The sequence below is a fragment of the Hydractinia symbiolongicarpus genome, chromosome 1 (assembly GCF_029227915.1).
Source record: "Hydractinia symbiolongicarpus strain clone_291-10 chromosome 1, HSymV2.1, whole genome shotgun sequence".
NCBI lineage: Eukaryota > Metazoa > Cnidaria > Hydrozoa > Anthoathecata > Hydractiniidae > Hydractinia > Hydractinia symbiolongicarpus.
In genome coordinates, this window is record NC_079875.1 from 7,473,233 (window position 1) to 7,492,799 (window position 19,567).

The window sequence follows — 19,567 nt, forward strand, 5'->3', positions numbered from 1 at the left end:
GCGGCTATCCTTTATATAAAACGCAATTAAATTGATCTAAAATATTTAAAATAATTAGCGGTTGTGCACCTATCCTATTTGTCGAAACGATGAAAAAAACGCAATTAAATCGATAAAAGTACCGAGATAATTAAAATAATCAACGGTTGCGCAGCTATCCTATATGTTGAAGCGATGAACAAAAGCAAGTACCGAGATAATTAAAATAATTAGCGGTTGTGCAGCTATCCCATTTTTAAACATCAAAGTAATTATTTTTATATCGGTAGTATAGATATCCAAGAAATTCAAGTAGTTCTGTTAAAGGGCCCAAACCCCCATAATTGTGATTTTGGATATATTAAAAAATGAAAAAATCAGGAGTTTCAGAAATCATTTGTCTCTGAAATATTGAACTTTATATTACGACGTACAAGGTTTCAGATTAATTATTGTATGATATACAACTATAGCTATACTGATTTATATCTGAGGACAAAAAATTGTCGGCTGGCGACAGATTATGCGCATTGGAGACAATATATAATGTATAAGCGTTGAAGTACGTTTTCTTGAAAGTCACAATACTTGTAACAAAAAAAAGGTTTAACAAAAATTATAAACAACATAAAACAGTCAATGGAAAATCTGACAACAAAAGTAAGTTAGAAAAAAACTTCAAAAAATGAAAAAAATATGCAGAAATACACGTTCCAAATAAGAAACGTTTATATCCTGACATATACTATACAACTTGTCAAAACTTCTTCTAAAAAACAATTTTAATGCGTGTCAAGAGCAATGATTTTAAAAATTTTCAGAGGCACTCTTTGTAAAGTTAAAAACATTGACGTAAGACCAAAAGTTTCTTATATAAAAAGCGTATTAAAGAATTTAAAGTCACATGATAACTGAATACGAGACGGTATAAAAACAACAACTTTGGTGTTTTTACGCGTGAATGAGGTGACTACGTGACTACGACAACGAACGTTTTGTAAATTGGTGAAATAGTTGCAACGGCTAATAAAGTCCTTATCACGATAATTTAACAAAAATAATAAAACTAAAAAATCTAATAACATGTTAGTTTATGATATGTATGTTCGAACCGTGCAAGCAGGTAGTCGTAAATCCAAATATATACATCAGCTAAAGAGAAATAAGATAGTAAAAATTAGTTACCACTGATATAACCACACGTTTCAAAACAAAATGTGGAAAAATTACTCACCTTATTTTACCAGCCTTTTCTTGCGTTCATACATGATTCGTGTTCGAATTTGAGTAAAACTAAAGTTTTCCATCAAATTACATTCTCTCAGACAATCCCTTACTCTCTCCTCTGTTAACGCACCTCCTTCAATTAATTTACCTCCATAATGCTTTAATGTTTTTATATCTTCATTGGAAAATAAACTTCGTCGCTTTATGGGAGAAAATGCAGGTTTACTCATACGACGAAGCTTGTCATACATTTGTCTGGGAGAAGCATTCAGTGACGACAGGGAGTCGCTCTTTTTTTTCACCTCACTTAGACTGATCTCATTTTTTTCATCAAAAGTATGTTTTAATACTTCGCACTCTTTTTCGGTCCAAGTCTTTTTCTTCGTTGGCGTTTTATTGATGTCATCTGTTCCATGAAACAAATTCGTTATCGAACTTGTTCCAATCAACGAAGACTTTTCTATGTTCCGTAAATAATAATGCTGGTCAGCGGTTTTTATACTATGGGACATTAAGTTTGCAGCATCGTCGATATGTGCGCTTTTTGACTCTCTCAGGCCTGTGCTTGCAGACTTTCTGACAATTTTCGACGAGAGATTTTTCCGTATTATCTTGTTTTCAAAGTTGCCTACTCGCTCCCATAACAAATGGAGTCTTTTACTTATATCGCCCGATTTCACTTTTCTTCCAGACCAGCTTAGGAACACTTCGGTGCACCTTGGATTAGTTTGAATCCTGGCAAAATCGATGTATGTTTTCAGACTATTAAAATTATCTTCAGATAATATGACTTTAGCTGGTCCATAAGTCTCGACTGTTTTATGGTTCCATACATCGATAATCCACACTCCGTCTTTGTTCTTTGCATTCAGGAATTCATTCATGGTCATGTTGGCAGTAACACCTGATCGCTGTGCCAATGTAAAGTGTATTGTAAAGTAAATATGATCTCTCACCATACAATAATCAGTTTGACTTATGGGGTAAGCACCATACTGTGCTAACTTTTGAATAATTTCCGTGGCTTTTCGAGCCTGATTACTGTTTGTGTATTTCAGTACTTGATCTTTAGTGACCAACATTTCCTGATCTTCAGACATTCTTTCAAATCGCGCTAGCTTCTCCTCCTTTCTAAAGTTCTTTCTCCATTGTTTGAGTTTACCAATCATTGTTGTAATGTCGTGGCTGGAAACGTTTGGTAGGGCAACATCTTCTGCGATTAAGAATTCGCATAAATCAATTAAAGAGTAGAGGTATTTCTTCACGCTTGTTGGCTTCGTTTTTTTTTGCTTGCAGTATTGGTTCAAATATATTTCTCTAAAGTCGTTACCACCATTTTTGAAAACTATACTCACGTCATCTTTAACATTTATAGCCCGAAAAATACGTCGAATATCTCCAGCGATTACGTACATTGAAGCTTCATCTCTTTTGCGATCAGGACCAACCATATACTCCCTAAACCGTTCTACAAGCTTTTCCACGTTCTTACCAAGAGCTTGGTCGCAACAATCATCATCACCACTTCTTTCTCCTAAATATTCGCCGCTAATGTTACTTTCATCCTCAGTAGAATCATCTGACTCCGGCACTTGTTCTTTTGCGGGCATCTCATATCTTACTTTTGGCCGTAGCCGCAACTGACAAAATTCATTAACATTAGAAGATTGATGCATTGATTCAATGACGCAACTGGATTCCTCATTTCCCAACTTCTCTTGATCGTCGCCGTGTACAAAGACTGTTTTTTTGGTCTCTTTGGGTACCACATTGCTCTCTAATGAATTTGGTCTCGATGAGTAATCAAACCTGCGTTTCCTGTGTTGCGATATATCGGCGTTATCATTACTACTTGCGGCCTCTGCTTTCTTGACGAGGATGTCTTGGAACGATTTTTTGGGAGACTGCGAAAAGTCCTTTGGCAGATACGATTCTTCGAATTTTGGCGCTATTTTAAGCATTTCGTAAAATTTGGGTCCTTTCTCTATTTTGTGAAACCTTGCTAGATGATCAGGCAAGTTTGATCTTACGAGAAAGCAGTTCGGGAATGGACACATTCGACTGTAATGGTAGTTGCTACTCTTCTTGTCCAACTCTTTAATGGAAGAAAAGACGAAAATATATACGGTTATTCACATATGCTTGTAGAAATGAGGAATTTATTTTTGTGCACAATTAAATTTGCCAAGAAAGTCGCAACTTGTCCTAAGAATAGTCTGACTGCGTTTTATCCCTGCTTTGAAACTAACATTTTAGAGGCTTGTCCCAATGAAATAAAAATTGGCACATTTATATTACGAAGAAAACAGAAATGTCAGCAGTTTTTCTGTGACATTACCGAAAGCTGGAAATTTATTTAAAATACCACTATCTGAAAGCCAAATAAAATTTATTTAACATATATTTCGGTTTTTGAATAATTCGCCTAACAAGTTATTCCGATTTCCAAATTTTGTCGGATTTTACCCGAAAATTGGAAAAAACCTGGTTTTTGGGTAAAATACGACAAAATTTGGAAATCGGAATAATTATTGTACTTAAGGAAACGAAGTGGTGATGTAAGTTTTTCATGCTCTAAGGATAATCCTAAAAAAAGTTATTAGATTTGATAGAGATTTTTAGGAGTAGTTTCGAGTAATAGCCAATATCTAAGCCTCCTAGAGGTGTGGGATCAAAACATTTGGCATTTGCGTGCCTAATAGATAATTATTGAATCTTAGTAAGTTTCATTGCCATACAACATGGCATAAGGAAGTTATTAAAGGAAAACAGTCTGAGGCGGAATCCGCCCCCGCCCTCCCGGGACCGAATAGGTTTCAATGATATAACAAACAAACACACCTTTCTTCTGGCTATTTTTCAATCCGAATTGACTCGAGGCTGCAGCTGCACTTTCCCAGCTCCATTTATGCGCTCTACGTAAATGACGCGTAATATATTTTTGACTAATATTGCAAACTGGACATTCCTTAACGATGCTACCAGATTTTCTTTTTTTAAGTTGTTCCTTTGTATTTGTCGCATTGGCTTCTGTGGATTGAAGAAAAACTTCTTTCTCACTTTCTATTTCAGCATCAGAAACTTTCGTCGCTTCTGTTGCTCCATTTGTGACTTCAAAGTCTATTTGTGACCTTTTGTTTTGAATTTTTGAGTGCAATTCTTTAATAAAATTCTGATGATTTACCATTCCACGTTTGATGTTCTGTTGGAAAGTCTCGTCTTCTTTAAAAGTCATATCGTTATTCTCATCTATGTACGTAAGATATACTTTGAAGTGCTCCTCGGTTTTTGCTTTTGTCCATTTCATTACTGTAGAAAACAAGCATATAATAGCGTCCGGGAGTAAAACCTTTATGATGTAATCTCTAATGTAACCGTTTTCATAATGTTCTCCAAGAATCTGCCTTATTTGCTTCTCTATCATGGACATGATCTCTTCAGGTACCAATTCCAATAATTTTGTGTCATCAAGATCCTTCTGAGTTCTACCACCATTGGCAAATGCCAAGTGCCTCCAACAGTCTTCATTGCCCTCCATAGTACCTTTGACATAGCCACAACTTATGACAGTTACAATCAATTCTGCGTTAAACATGCTGATTCCTTTAATGGTACAATTTTCAGTTACTTCGTTTTCATTTCTTTTATTAACATTACTGATCACCCGATCCAAGCTAGCGTAATTAGCTCTATCAGATATATATGCCGTGTGTTGCTCAGTTGATCGATGAATCTCGAGATCTTCGAAATGTACTGCGCATATTTCACAATAACCATTTTCCTTTTTAGTCACGTCTTTACAGTTCGAATCCAATTGAATTTGCGTATTATCTCTTAATTCCTTTGGTAAAGGTTTACAAGATACAAAAGCTGGTCCCTGATCGAGGTAGTTAATAATAGGTAGAGAAAGTTCTTTACACACAACGGGTTTATATTGTTTGTCTTTGTCTTCGAATTTTATGTATCTACCGTCCAGTATTTCAACTTTATTAAACATTCTTTTCAATTGCTTGGCCTCATTCACTATCTTCTTACTTTCCAATTCTTCTTTTTTGGCGCTTGATTTTGTCACATTAACTAATTGCAAAGTCATCTCTTGCTCGGTAAATTTGTCTTTGCTCTCTCTAAATTTGCTCTTTGACGCTAAAATATTTTTTAAAAGTTCCGTTGCCGTTGATGGGTTCTTTTGCTTTGTTCCATCTTTGCTCATCCCACTCTACGAAAGAGATTACCCGCCTTTTAGACATAATTATTATAATTGAAAACTTTCTGAGAAAACATGTTGTATTTACACGGCAAAACATGCTTAAACATAAGACAACGCCGCCGGCAAAAACTATATAGCACTAGCAGAAAGGTCATGTAATTTACATATATGTAAATAAAAACAAACTGGTTGGACATTTTATGCATTTATATTAGTATTAAGCCTCAAAATGACTAACCATTTAAAATTATAACCAACCTTTTTCTCTATATCCGTATTCCTCTCCGTTGTTTGATTCTTTACGCCCGTTGTACCTTCCATTACTTTCAAACCTATTGTGAAATTAAAAAAGTAGCAAAAAATAACCAGTTGTACATAATAAAAATTAAACACCGTAAAGATCCGAATAAGCGCCCAATATTTATTAAGCGCCCCTCGAATAAGCGCCCAGATAATTTCCTCAAAGTTCAATAAGCACCCAGCACTTACTAAGCGCCCCCTCGAATAAGCGCCCACCTGATGAAAGCGCCCAGCGTTTTTAAGCCCTCCCTCGATTAAGCGCCCAAAATATCTAAAAATTTAATAAGCACCCAGGGCGCTTGTTCGGATCATTACGGTATTCTGGTTCAATCTTGGGGTCAGTCAAGAAGGCTGGAATAAAAGTGTTAAATTAAAAATCTTTGTACTATCTTAGATAGAATAGTGCATATAAGGCGGTTGCAGATGAAACTGATAAATGGAGGATCACTGTAATCTTTCAAAAAATGTGTTAATGGTTTAAATAATCGCTGTTTTCATGAAACGCCCCTCTTGTCTAAACGCCCCCATCTTCTTATCTTTTTAATTTAAAAGCTGCCTTTAATAGACACCCCGCTGGAATAGCGCACATCCAGCGGGAGCATTTATTCAAACCAAAAGGAAAACTCTCTTGCCTCTTTATTCGTAATAAGAAATTATCTATGTACACTTTTTTCTCAACTTTAACTTTGCCGTAGGAAACGTTTTTTCCTCTTAGCAAGTTCATTTTTAAAAACCTCAGAAACTAGTTGATACTACTAACTAGTCCAACTTTTATTTTTAAAATGGTAACATACATATGTCCAATAAGAACATCTCTTTTGTAAAGGCTTATCGAATATTTGTCGTAATTCCTGGCGTCTTTCCTTTCATCCGTAATTAAAAAAAATACTAAGCTCTCACTCACAAAATTTAATAAACGCCCTGGGCGTTTATTCGAAAAATTACGATATGGATTATTAGATACTGTTGAAAACAAGAGGTAAAATAAAAATCACCGTAATTTCCTTATAAATGGTGTATGGATTATCCCGGAGAAATGGGAACAAAAGTGGTAAAAAGAGAATCATCGTCGGTTATCCAATGTTTTATCTATACGTAATCCAGCTTTTAGTCCCTGGCGCCTTTTTTCTTATGATGGTCCAGAGTGTTTATTATCAGAGAGTGACTTCAATACTAATATAGTATATGGAGGAAAGACAGTTTTCGTTTTAAAATGCATAATTACCAATACCTTTATCAAGCTGTATCCTAACCAAAATTCTTCTATTTAACTTTAAATCTTGTGTACAAAAAATCGTTTTCCAAATCAGTGATCCAATTCGTTATTTTTACTCTCAAATATAAATCCCAATTAAATCGCATAAAAGTGAAACAATTAAAGAGCACAGTTATATGTCTTCTTCTCTACGCTACATTCATTTGTCGGAACGAAAGTGCGAATGGTTAAGGCGAAATGCATAACAGGTGTTACGTTTTGTTAAATACTTAAAACAAAAAGATGTCACCAGTGTATTCAATTTAAAACTGTAAGAAATCTTTATCTTTGATCCCTGTACCCTTTGTCATTTCGATATAAAGCTACGTTAGCAAAAGGATCTAGGAACGAGTTTGTAATAGCTTAGGATTGAATATTGAAAAATTTGGCAATCTTGCAAGTGAGGTACAGGAATTTATTAGTCGCAGCAAAGTCGATAAAAATATATTCCCCTTTTTTAATTGTAGCTTAAAGATTTCGAGCGCGATTTAGAAATCCCTGACGAACCCGGCCAGACCTCGCAGACAGGCAGTAGTAATGCGTTTTGTTAATTAGCGTACGTTTGAGAGAGGCGTTTATTTTTAATGCGAGCCTTTTTCATAATCGAAGGATGTTTACTAGTTTCTTAAATTTGTTGTTGCTATTGGTTATTATTAAAACAGATTTTCAGGCTATTTTGCGTAAAAAACAAAAAAAATGTTAGTTTGGCTGTCGGAAACTTCAAATATAATGTAAAAATTCGCCTTAAAACTTAGTAATTGATTTTTAGACAGATAGTTGTATTTTGGACAAATTTCCAGCTTCCGGTGACGTCACAGTAAAAATCCTGACAGAGTAAAATTTGTCGCCCTCTTTTTCTTATATGACGTAAAAAAAGTGTGCTAAATTTTATTTATTTTGTATAAACCTATCAAAAGTCATGCATAAGGCGGAATCCGCCCCCACCCTCCCTGTCAATAAAACTCTCTGGTCGAATAGGTTATTAACACTTGCGCTAAAAATTAAGCAATATTCTACTAATGCTTGACTCTGGTTGCTTATAGATCAGATCCTTAACTCTAATACATCAAGACCCCGTTTATTTGAACATTAGGCCAAAGCGAGTTTAAGTTTACCGTTGTTTAGGAAAGTAAGAAAATTAGTAAAAAAAGAAGAATATATATTATTCCAATTAATATTAGGGTTAATTACAGAGCACTAATCAACAGTGTCATTTTCATCCAACTTGAACACATTACTGTAACAATGCAGCACTCCATATATGAATTATGTGTGCTTCTCTGTACTATCGTTAATTTTGTGCTGTCGTAAACAAGCCGCCAAAGTCTGAAGCAATGCTAATCCAGTGTATCACAATTTTCTAGAAAAATAAAATTACATCCTACATGGAGAATCACTGTCATATCTTTCATAAATATTAATAATAAAAAGTATAAACCAGAACTGTAAATAGAGAATCACAGAATCATAGAAGGAGTTAAAAACTAAAGTAGCAAAAAAGAATCACTGTAATCTCTTTGATAAATTGATGTATGGATTATGAGAGGGGGTGGAAACGAAAGTGGTAAATACACAATCACCGCAATTTATTTAATAATATAATGTATGGATTATCAATGAAAAAGGCAACAAAGAATCACTAATTTTTCAGATAAAATCATGTATCGATTACCAGAGGGAGTTGGAAACAAAAATGGCTATCAAAAAAGTGTGTCACTTTTTGGACAAATGATCAGGATTATAAAGACACATTTTTTATTAGAAACACGAAACTTTAAGGTTGACAGTTGCCTAAATTGTTAACAAAACAGGATAAAAAACATAAATCAGGTATTTTTGGCAGTTATAATGACATTAATATGATAAAAAAATCAATTATCATCTTTCATTAAAAGAATTGCAGAGTGCAGGAAAGATATATTAATTAAGATTTCTTATATAAAGAATGTGTATGATTTTATGTACAGTACATTCCAAGTTTGTTGTATAAAAATTTTCTTACCTACAGTAATTGTATTTTGTCCAGTTCCCATACTTAATTTCAATGACAATCAACCTATTTGTGACTTTTCTGTCTAACCTTCAGCATGTTGTTGTTGAAAGCTTCCCTACTACTGATAATTTTTGTGTCAGTCTAAAACTATAAAACATTATATCATAAAGATTATTTAGTTCTTCAACAGGTTTGAAATCATAGCTCTTTACATAATAAGGTCACACTTTATGATAACTGTATATAACCCAAATTACTCTATTTAATTATTACATATCTTTACATGTTCCTCACATCATTGTTATTTATATTTTTAATACTACTAAATTGAGAGCTCTCAAATAAAGTCAAATACCATACTATGTATAAAAACAAAAGAATCCATTCCAGTCGAAATACTCTTGTTTTAGGGATTAGGGATTATATATATTGTAATGTTTAAGTAGTTATATTCTTTCTCAACAAAACATTTTTGTCAGGTTCACAGTAAAAAATGTTTTGGAGCGATAGCATTACCTTAAATGTACATTATATTATTTTGCGAAAAGCTTTAAAAAATTGTGGCTTACTGGACTCCAAAAATTTATGAAATAAAAACGATAAAATAAAAACAGGATTTGTTCTTATTATCGAGCATCTCGTCCAACCCTAAATATTCCTCAAGTCTCTGCTGCATCTCCAATAATGGCAAACACAAAATCCCTAACAATGACTTTATGTATATTTACAATATACAAGGTATTAAGATGCCCCAGAGTTGGAGAAAAGTGACAAAAAATGTTTCTTAATTCGAAACATTTATGTGAAAGGGGTAGGGAGTGGGGTTGAAGCAAATCTGTTAACAAATTTTATTAAAACCATATAAACTTGGCTAATTTTAATTGATCTTGATGTAAACATTTGGTTGAAATTAATACGGTCTCTCTTAAAATGCCTAAATTAAAGAACTCGATAATTATAATGATGGGTATATAATAAATATTTTGGGGGAATATCGTCACACGATTTTAAAACACACCATTCCAAGTTTAACGTCATCGTTTTTATTTTTCCTAAGTTTAAACTTTAACAAAAAGATTGAGCTTTGTCATCAACATAAAAATATCCACCCAAACACAAAATTTACTTTCACTGCACACTTTAACAATGCTGTGTCAGTAAAAACAAGATTAAATAATAGTTATAGAACATAGCTTGAATTTTTTTCAGTGGATATGATAAAAAAAAGTTAATTTCGAGAGGCTGCCTGGCCATCACTAGCCTACATTTCTATATGTTATCGTGTCATCTTTACATTAAATATTTCCATATTTTTTTATGTTATGTCCTGTGTCTCTGTCTACCATCTTGTCTAAATGTCATATATCTAGTCCACATCAATGCCTATAAATATTGGTTATTACATCTTAAATGTACATATCAACTGCCCAAGAATACTTTTGTCAATCTTCAGATAAAAATTTTTTACTTTACCACACCAAACATAACACCGAAGTATATACAGTAAAAAAATATACTTTACATATACATTACGGGCTCTTTTGTAACTTAAAATCTTAGAAAAATAAACCACAAATGAACTAGAGTCAAGTGGAAGTTATAAAAATAACGAAAAATTTAAAAAATAATCTAAACATAGATCAATTTCAGGTATATATACCTGTTACATTATACTTCATTTTGATGCTTCAAATTTAGGAAGATTCATTTTAACTTTATTCATAAGTTGTTGCGCATAAAAACTTTAGCTTGAGCACTTTGCGCATAGAATGCTCAAAATATTTTTAAAATTTATAGCTATATACAGAAGCATCAGGGAAAGATTACTTTTCCCACTTTGTTTATTATTAGCTGTGCCATATTTATTTATCCATTTTAATTTATATATATATAATGGATAACAAGAGAGTTTGGCCAAACTAATCAAATATATACTGATATCAACTATACTGATACACACACACACACCTTTTTTTATTTGTTAACCCGTACAGAAGTGGATATTATTTTATATAGAGAAAAAAATACTATCCAAAAAGGAAAAAGTTTTAGCTTTTATGGTTTCTGCAGCAATAGTGCATGGTCCCCGAAATACTGAAATCATCAAAAAAATTTGCTAATGTTTTTAAAATTTTATAAGCATTTTTCATGCAATTATCATGAGAGTTCAGCTCTTAATTTTCAGCCCTTAAATAGCTAGCTAGCTAGCCCGCATTCATTTTCGTGTTTAATCAAAAAAACTTTCAGAAAGATTTCCTGATAAAGAAATCTCAAAATTTTTACAGCAATAATTTTCAGCTTCAGAAATAAGTTCGTGGTAATGAATAACTTATAATTCTGCAACTATAATCAAACTGTTACAGCTAGCTATAGCTAGCTATATTATTGTATATGTAGCTACCTAGCTACTTTCAATAAAGTTCAAGAAAAAAATAAATCTATAAATATATATAGTTAGCTAGCCAGCTAGCTAGCTATCATAAATTATCAGCAGAAGACATTTGATATTTTGCATATATCCAAGACAGATCTTCCCATCACAGCTGCAAATACTTAACAGAAGATTAAAGCAACCAGAAGTGTAATCTGTGATTAAAAATTAGTAACCCTTATTTCTTTAAAAGTTTAAATACAACAGCTTCCGTTGAACATTAAACAAATGGTTAGCTACAGTTGTTAAACTTTTCGAATACACTGGCCAGAGTCATCGCATGGCATCCGCTTGGTAGCCATTTTTTTAATGAAAACATGATAATGTCACGGCTGCCGAAGTGGTTGTGCGGCTATCCTAAGTGGTTGTGCGGCTATCCTAAGTGGTTGTGCGGCTATCCTGTATGGTTGTGCGGCTATCCTGTACGGTTGTGCGGCTATCCTGTCGGTTGTGCGGCTATCCTAAACGGTCGTGCGGCTATCCGAAAATGAATTAGGAATATTATTATTATTATTATTATTATTATTATTATTATTATTATTATTATTATTATTATTATTATTATTATTATTATTATTATTATTATTATTATTATTATTATTATTATTATTATTATTATTATTATTATTATTATTATTATTATTATTATTATTATTATTATTATTATTATTATTATTATTATTATTATTATTATTATTATTATTATTATTATTATTATTATTATTATTATTATTATTTACCCAGGATAGGCTCTAATTCCTTATAGACTGTTATCTCCTGCGACTAGGGTCCTGGTGTACTTAAAGCTCCCATTTGAGCTACGAAAAGCGCAGCAATCGCTTAAGATATTAATCTTATTTTCATGCTGAAAGTTAAGCAGAAAGAATCGATTCACACTTTTATAGTCTTGCATAACTCAGTCAAGATCTTCCGCACCGACCGCGAACGCTCTACCACAAGGCCACCAGTTGGTTGGTCTTAACGATAAGCAGGAAACGTCAACTGACCTACGAAAAGCAGTAACGTGTGCGGGTGAATTTCTGTTCGCTAAAGATTTACAATAAAGACACGACATTTTTTAAAATTTGTGTATCTAATTGTTATCAAAATGTTTATAATATAATACAAATATTTAACCTCATCTCCAGGACTTGTTAGGCTGCCCAACAAGTCCTGGGGACAAGCTATTTTCTCCCGAAAATCGAGATGTTTAAATCGTAGCAGGTTGCGGACCAGCATCAAAAGGTTGACTGACGAATATGCTTTTACTGTATGCAATTTTGACGTCTTCCACAGGTTTATCGCCGCCTGGTTGTTTGGGCGTGTTTTGAATGGCGTTGACGACATCCTAAAGGTAAAGCTTGTTAATGAAAACTTCAACCTCTCATCATATTTTACCGTTGATGAGAAAATTAAAAGGATACGCCAGGCGCCCTAATGTTAGTGTGTTTGTTGCATTCAAGAGCGGAAAAAAACAACCGACCTGACTGTGTCCGTTGGAAAGGTCAAAATGTTTAAAAAATTGGGAAAGTTTTCAAAGATTGATGCATCCGGAAAAAGAAAGTTGCGTCGATTTGTACCATTATTTTTGATTAACAAGTTTGCGAACTGTTTCGTGAAAAAAACCACTAACAAACCAGACAGCATTCAAACGTAGTGAAGAACTTACCATTCCTTGCAGAACTTTACCAAAGCAGACGTGTTTTCCGTTTAGCCAACTCGTATCAGCCGTTGTTATAAAGAACTGCGAGTCGTTCGTATCTTTTCCCGCATTAGCCATACACGCCCACCCTGGTCCATTCATTTTCACTGAAAAGTTTTCGTCTGGAAATTTATCTCCGTAAATACTTCTTCCGCCTGTTCCATCTCCGCGAGTGATGTCTCCACCTGTGAGAAAAAAAATTCAAACTACAGATTTTTCATAGGCCATAACATTTTTACCTTTTTTAACTAACGTGTCTCGAGGTATTGATTGATTTTTTACAGAAGAAATTACAGAAATTCGCCCATCGTTACTTTCAGCTACCATCATTTAGCTTACGCAAATTTTCCCACCCAAGCAAAGTGTGTAAAATAAATTGCATTTGCATTTTCGTGTGTCCATAGAACGATATTTTTCTCACGCACAGACAGAGACAGAATACGGGTAATAATATTAGAGAAGACAGAATAAAGAAGAAGAATCGAATATCATGGCATGTTGTATTCAAACTCAATTACCTTGTATCATAAAATCTTTGATGACACGATGGAAAATGCTTCCACGAAATCCAAATCCCTCCTGAAAAAAACGTAAATCAAAAAATACACGTAAAGAGACAAACAAGCAGAGGAGATTAGACTCCTGTTCATCTCGGGAAATATTCTTTTATTCGCTTTAAACAGTAAGAACACTTCAAGTTTAGCCTAAAGTGAGCATAACACAAACACTAACACAATTCTTTGGGACAAAATTCTCTTAGTTGTTGCTTTCCAAGTTTTTAGTCTGGTAAGACAAACTAACGAATTCCAAAAGAGTACCAAACAGAGCAGCTAAAACGGCGAAAAACAAAGCGAGTATATCAGGTTTATGCTAATGCTAATCTCGACCTAGGGACTTCCCAACACCTGTCAGAGGGAGTAAAGTTGTAGGTGTAGATGATGGGGTTAAAATCTCAAAATATGGCACTTCCAGACTGGCGTGAAAGCCAAACAAGTAATTTATGGAAGCGTTTCTTACTTTCAACAAAGTCGAAAAATCACTAAAATGAACCTTTCGTAAATTTGCGATTAGCGACAGTTCTTGTGATTCACAATAGTACGAAAAAGCTTTAATCGTGTTAAGCACTGCATTTACTTTTTCTTATAATTCTGGTGCGACGGACCTGAGGAAGATTTCTGCGGGTAAAACTTTAAAAAAACATTTAAGCTTAATTTTGGATGTTTCTACGCAAATTTACAAAAATAAGTTACTAGGTGACGTCACGTTTTGCATTTCCGAGATAACATAAAAAGGCGGGAAATTAACTTACCGAATGATCAGCAAGTGCTACAAAATTAGTTACGGTCTTCGGTACTGTGTTCCCAAAAAGCCCAATAATGATTTTTCCGAGTGGTCTGTCGCCGACAGTGATGTCAAGTTCCACTTCCTTTGTCACCAAGTCAATAGGTGAGTTAAAAGAAGTCGGTTGTTGTCTTGCTTCTGGATTTTCAAGACCACGCTCCTGGTAAGAACCCTGGGCTTCCCCGTAATCCCCATGTTCGCCGTGATGTAGGAAATTCCCCTTTGTATCGTCCATTTGGAATGATTTGAGTAATTCCCTCACAGAAACGTCATCTTGTCCCTCTTGTAAACTCTTTGCCAGTCCACTATCTTGTGAATTGACTTGATTCAGTAAATCGCCATTGGCGTCTAAATTACTGCTAGAGCTACTGTCTGAGACATGTTCTGGGATTCCTGCTGCACCAATGCCAATGTTAGAATTCTGCTCACTGAGAGAACTCTCTAATTGGCTTGATGCTGCCCCTCCAAATCGAGGATTCAAACCACCGCCAAATGGATTCCCATCAAACTGACAGTATATAACGTTAATTGTACTTATAATAATAAAAATAAAACTTTCAGGCCGCATGTTTATGTTCTCATAACGTTTTTTTCCTCTTTAACACACCATTCTGTTTCTTTTAAAGTCGCAAGCTAAATCGGTATTAATAAAAACTTCGGTACCAGATCCTCTGTTTATTTTTTAGTGGATTCAAGTTTAAAGAGACCGGGTAAAAGAATGTGAAATTCAAAATTAAAAATGGCAGCTTTATTGTTTTGGTACTGAATGTGTGTTTTCGGCACCTGTAAAGTGAATGCCACAGTTTGAACATTCGATCATACCCAAATATGCGAGTTCAGAAGCTTCTGCATTAACATTCGAACAAACGTTCGAAAATGGCGACGAATTATTTTGTAAATCATACTTTGGTCGTGAAAGTTTATTATTCGGTTGTGTGAATTCTTCGGTCGTGATAAGTCGTTCTTCGTTCGTGTTTCATTTGGTTGTGGTAACCGAATAATGATTCGGTTGTTGTATCTTATTAGTAAAAAAAAATGGACAAAAAAAAGTCGGCAAAAAATAAAAGTCGCCAAAAAAATTTAGTCACTGACATAATATAGTCATTTTTTTTTTCGACTAAATTTTTGAATTTAGTCAATTTTTACCGACTGATTTCCAGATCGGAAATGAGCACGTTTGAATTTTTAAGCTTTTGTTTCAATATAAACTTCAAAAAGAGGACAATGAAGTCAATTTTTTTTTCTTTTCGGCAATTTCATCATTTTTTCTGCTTGAGATGAATTAAAAATTGGACACAAAAAAATCGGCAAAAATAATAGTTGCTAAATCTAGTCGCTAAATCTAGTTGACATAATAATAAAGTTTAAATTCTGAAATTTTGTCATCACTGATGTACAGGTGGTTATGAAAGATACTCTCTGATCATACTATCTTATCGAAGAAACTCATAAATTGAAAGTAGTCGAAATGTTCAAGTGAAGTCGACATAACTCCTATAAAAACTCGCATAAACTCGAACCTCCGAAGTACTAAAAAAACTGACAGTAACAAAAAATTGGAAGTGGCAGAGAGAAATTAGTAACTTAACAAGGTGCTGATTTGAGCACATCGAAGAGAACAAAACAGAAAAATCAATTTAGTTTCCACATTTTCAATTAATATCTCATTTGCCTGCAACTCTAGAATTGTATAAAACGCCGAACAATAAATGTCTCTCTCACATTCATAGCAAGTCGCCGAACAACATTTTATGATAGATAATAAATCATTCGGTAAATTACTAAGCTCAAGAATGTTAAATTGTCCAATCACCCTACACGAGAGCTCTTTTAATGCCAACGGCGCTTCATCAGCACAGATGCATTGGACGCCAAAATTAACTTTAACAAGCCGTTTAATTTCAGTATTATCTATAGTTACTCTTTTACAAGCATACTTTAATGTTATTTCTTTATCTGTTACTTTGCATAAGTCAGCAGGCAATACTATTATCTCGTTGTGATATAAATCAATCGACTTTAAATTTTTCATTCGGCTAAAATTAAACGTTAAGAGTTGAATGTTGTTGTAACTAAGCAACAAGTCTTCAAGTTTCGCCAAAAGAACGATCTCTTTAGGAATGATTCGTATTTTATTATTTGACAAGTCAACTTCTTTTAGATTCTTACATGAGCATAAATATCTTGAGAAAGATGTAAGTTTATTATTTGCTAACACCAGTTTTTCCAAACTTTGCAGACAAGCTATATCTATAAAAAAAGAAAATGAAAAATAAGGAACAAGTTAAGGGAAATACAACAAGAATATATGTCAATATGTTATAACTATTTTCACAACTTTGCCCATTTTTATATTTTTTAAGGAGGAGATTAAGGAACAGAAAAAAATAAAAATCACATTTAATTATCTAGAGATTGCAAGAGCCAATTAAACAACAGAACATTTAGTCCATTAAATCTTACTCACCTTTGCCAATACTTGTAATTTGATTGGAAAATAAATTCAAACATTTCAGTTTTGGTAAAGCAAATATGCTATCAGGAACGCAATGAAGTTTATTTTGCTGCAGGTCTAATCTCTCAAGGTTCATCACCATACTAAACTCTAAATAAAAAAATGTGTAAAAGAATCTAGAATAAAATATATATAGATATAAATCCTATTCTTATGCCGAATGCTCAACAAAAAAGGACTAATTTACACTTTTATAGTCTCTAGCATGACTTGGCTGGGCTTTGAGTCTACGACCTTTTGCACTGAAGCAAACGATCTACCACAAAGCTACCAGTTGGGTAAATAGAGCAAATTAAACAAGAATTATGTAGTTTCTGGAAGCTAACTTTATACATAATAAACTTTCACCATAAACATGTAACCTCACCTTTTGGAAGACTAGAGATTTGATTCGAGCCCAAATTGCTGAAATAAAATATCTAATACATAATAAATTTCTGTAGAGAAAACAATAATAATTCAATTAAAATTCAACACAGCAATGAAGAACTCGATGTGGAAATATTTGATTGGTGAAAGTTATTATAGAGAGGGGGGGGGGGGTACTTTGAGGGATAATAAAAGGGGATGTTTATTTGAGAAGTATTACAGTACAATAATATATTAAAAGAACTTACAGCTCTACTAAATTGGCCATCTTTGAAATGTCTTTCGGCTAAAATATTACAACATAATTTCAATTCTCCATTCGCTTTTTTCGCATTTTTTACATTTTCTTTTACATTTTTTATCAAACGATTTTTGGAAATTTTTAAACAAAAACATAAATAAAAAACAAGCAAAGTAAAGATTTTATTACTAAATGAAATATGATTTAACTAGGACCCTCTACTTGTGTAGACAACTTTCTGCGTGACGTAGTTGTTTTGACTTCATTTTTAGAACAATGGACATGCTTGCACTTTTGTGTAGGTAAAAAAGCAGGACTAGCATAGGGGTTATTAATTATTAGGGATTATTAATGGTTATTAATGCAGATTAATATTTTTTGGGGGTAGCATTAGATCCAAAGGGACTGGAATTAAATTTTAACTATATCCTTTTAATTCTTCCATAAAAAATTTCACTAATTTTGAGCGAATATTTCTTTTTTGGATGGATTTCTATGATTATTATGGTCTGTTGTTTGTATTTTTTGCCTACAGAAATGCTTGCGTATGTGCAAAAAAACCGCAAACTTTAAACTTTTGTAAACATTGGCAAGTCACCTACATGCACTTTAAATTATATTTACCTCCTTCCCAGCTTTTGGCTTGACCCCTCCCCTTCCCCTTTGTGCTTGCATACTATCTTGACATACTATACTATATTTTTACCCCAAATCCACTGGTTGTCATCAGACATGTTAAGTCATAGCAATTGCACACACAAATTTGTAGGGTTGTAGGAGTACAGACACAAGCCTATCATTGCCATGAGAATAGGTGGATACATTCCAACGTGCTCTGTTTTTGTGTGGCAAATTGATAATTAATGCCAGAGATAACTCAAAACTTTAGAACAAGGTGCATCTATATGGTTAGTTTTAACGATAAAAATAAGAGGGATATATAATTTATTCCAGGACTTGTTTCCATATCAATAATAAGTACCAAATCCTACTGCAAAAGTCAAATTCATTATATATTTACTGCAGTTTCTGTGGTAATGGAAGGACTATATGGAAACGCTATCGCCGCGAGCTATCTGGGTGCTATTCAACTGATCAAAAAATAATCATTAACTTGCCAAGGTTTTAAATAAATTTCTTTTTAAGTGGAGGACTTTAATTTCATCATCCTCTAGTACCTCATTCGGTATGGTAGAAAAGTTAACGTAATTAAGGTATTTTATAAGGTTGTGATGATTTTCTCCGGTCGCCATTATGTTTGTTTTCGTCTCCTTCACTTTCGATTTTTTAGAACTAAACAGTAAATTTACAGACCCACGTCCGGGTACTTACATCTCAGATCGAAAGCGCCGACCCTATGCCAACTTTGCAACCACCTTTCCAGGACTTATTTATTTCTTTAATCCGCACGATGTTTTTATCAATGTGTTTATCGTCGACAGTAATATTCGTCGAGACAAACATGATTTGAGCACCTGTTAACCGTTGGTGGAGAAAAAGCGCTGTTACATACAGGCGGAGTCACTCGGGCAACAGCATGAATAAGGATCATTTCTGCTTGGATGCAAATCTAGTGTATTTTTACGATAGTTTAAGATAGAGTGGAAAGATGTGGTATGCTTTTTTAGGTGAATACTAATGTTTTTACAGCGTCGCTAAGAAGCAAACAGTAGTTATGGGGACGAGGTTGACTTCAAGACATTTTTGTCACATAACAAAAATGATCACTCTGGAAAAATGATTACACTGGCAAATATTTACTTAATGTTGTAAGGTAATAAGGTAATTCCCAAAAGTCTTATTTATTAAAATTTTTCACGCGAATCGCCTGAAGTACCTAACCAGTAAGGAATAAGCTGGTAAAAAAGTGAGCAAATTTTGGCTCGGTAATTTTTTTTACTGACTAAAAATTATTTTTACCGATTTTACATTTTCTTTCTGACAAAACAATGCGTTCCACTTTTTAGTGTGATAAGAACCAACAACATGCGTTAGAAATAAGAGGAT

The 19,567-nt window shown here is 33.6% G+C and overlaps 2 protein-coding genes and 1 long non-coding RNA gene across 4 annotated transcripts; all 3 read right to left on the bottom strand.

The window, feature by feature from the left end:
- Nucleotides 1-8,110: 8,110 nt before the first annotated feature.
- On the bottom strand, nt 8,111-11,822 carry LOC130635778 (uncharacterized). The gene is made up of 2 exons (XR_008982188.1): nt 8,971-11,822; nt 8,111-8,328 (listed from the first exon to the last, which is right to left on the bottom strand). It is a non-coding gene; the product is annotated as an uncharacterized LOC130635778 (long non-coding RNA).
- A 626-nt stretch (nt 11,823-12,448) lies between these two features.
- Nucleotides 12,449-15,497, bottom strand: LOC130635738 (peptidyl-prolyl cis-trans isomerase B-like). Its single transcript, XM_057445195.1, has 4 exons — nt 14,404-15,497; nt 13,613-13,673; nt 13,062-13,279; nt 12,449-12,740 (listed from the first exon to the last, which is right to left on the bottom strand). Exons 1-4 carry the CDS (start codon nt 15,001-15,003, stop codon nt 12,603-12,605), a joined length of 1,017 nt encoding a protein of 338 aa, XP_057301178.1. The 5' UTR covers nt 15,004-15,497; the 3' UTR covers nt 12,449-12,602.
- Nucleotides 15,498-15,717: 220 nt separating this feature from the next.
- LOC130635724 (leucine-rich repeat-containing protein 28-like) lies at nt 15,718-18,876 on the bottom strand. Of its 2 annotated transcripts, XM_057445183.1 has the most exons (6): nt 18,679-18,876; nt 17,568-17,605; nt 17,318-17,355; nt 16,903-17,040; nt 16,605-16,685; nt 16,352-16,471 (listed from the first exon to the last, which is right to left on the bottom strand). In XM_057445183.1, the coding sequence occupies exons 1-6, from the start codon at nt 18,811-18,813 to the stop codon at nt 16,464-16,466; spliced, it is 438 nt and encodes a 145-aa protein (XP_057301166.1). In that variant the 5' UTR covers nt 18,814-18,876; the 3' UTR covers nt 16,352-16,463. The 2 variants fall into 2 exon arrangements, with proteins under 2 accessions (XP_057301158.1, XP_057301166.1); XM_057445175.1 differs by having other exon boundaries at nt 15,718-16,685; nt 18,679-18,867.
- Nucleotides 18,877-19,567: the final 691 nt, after the last annotated feature.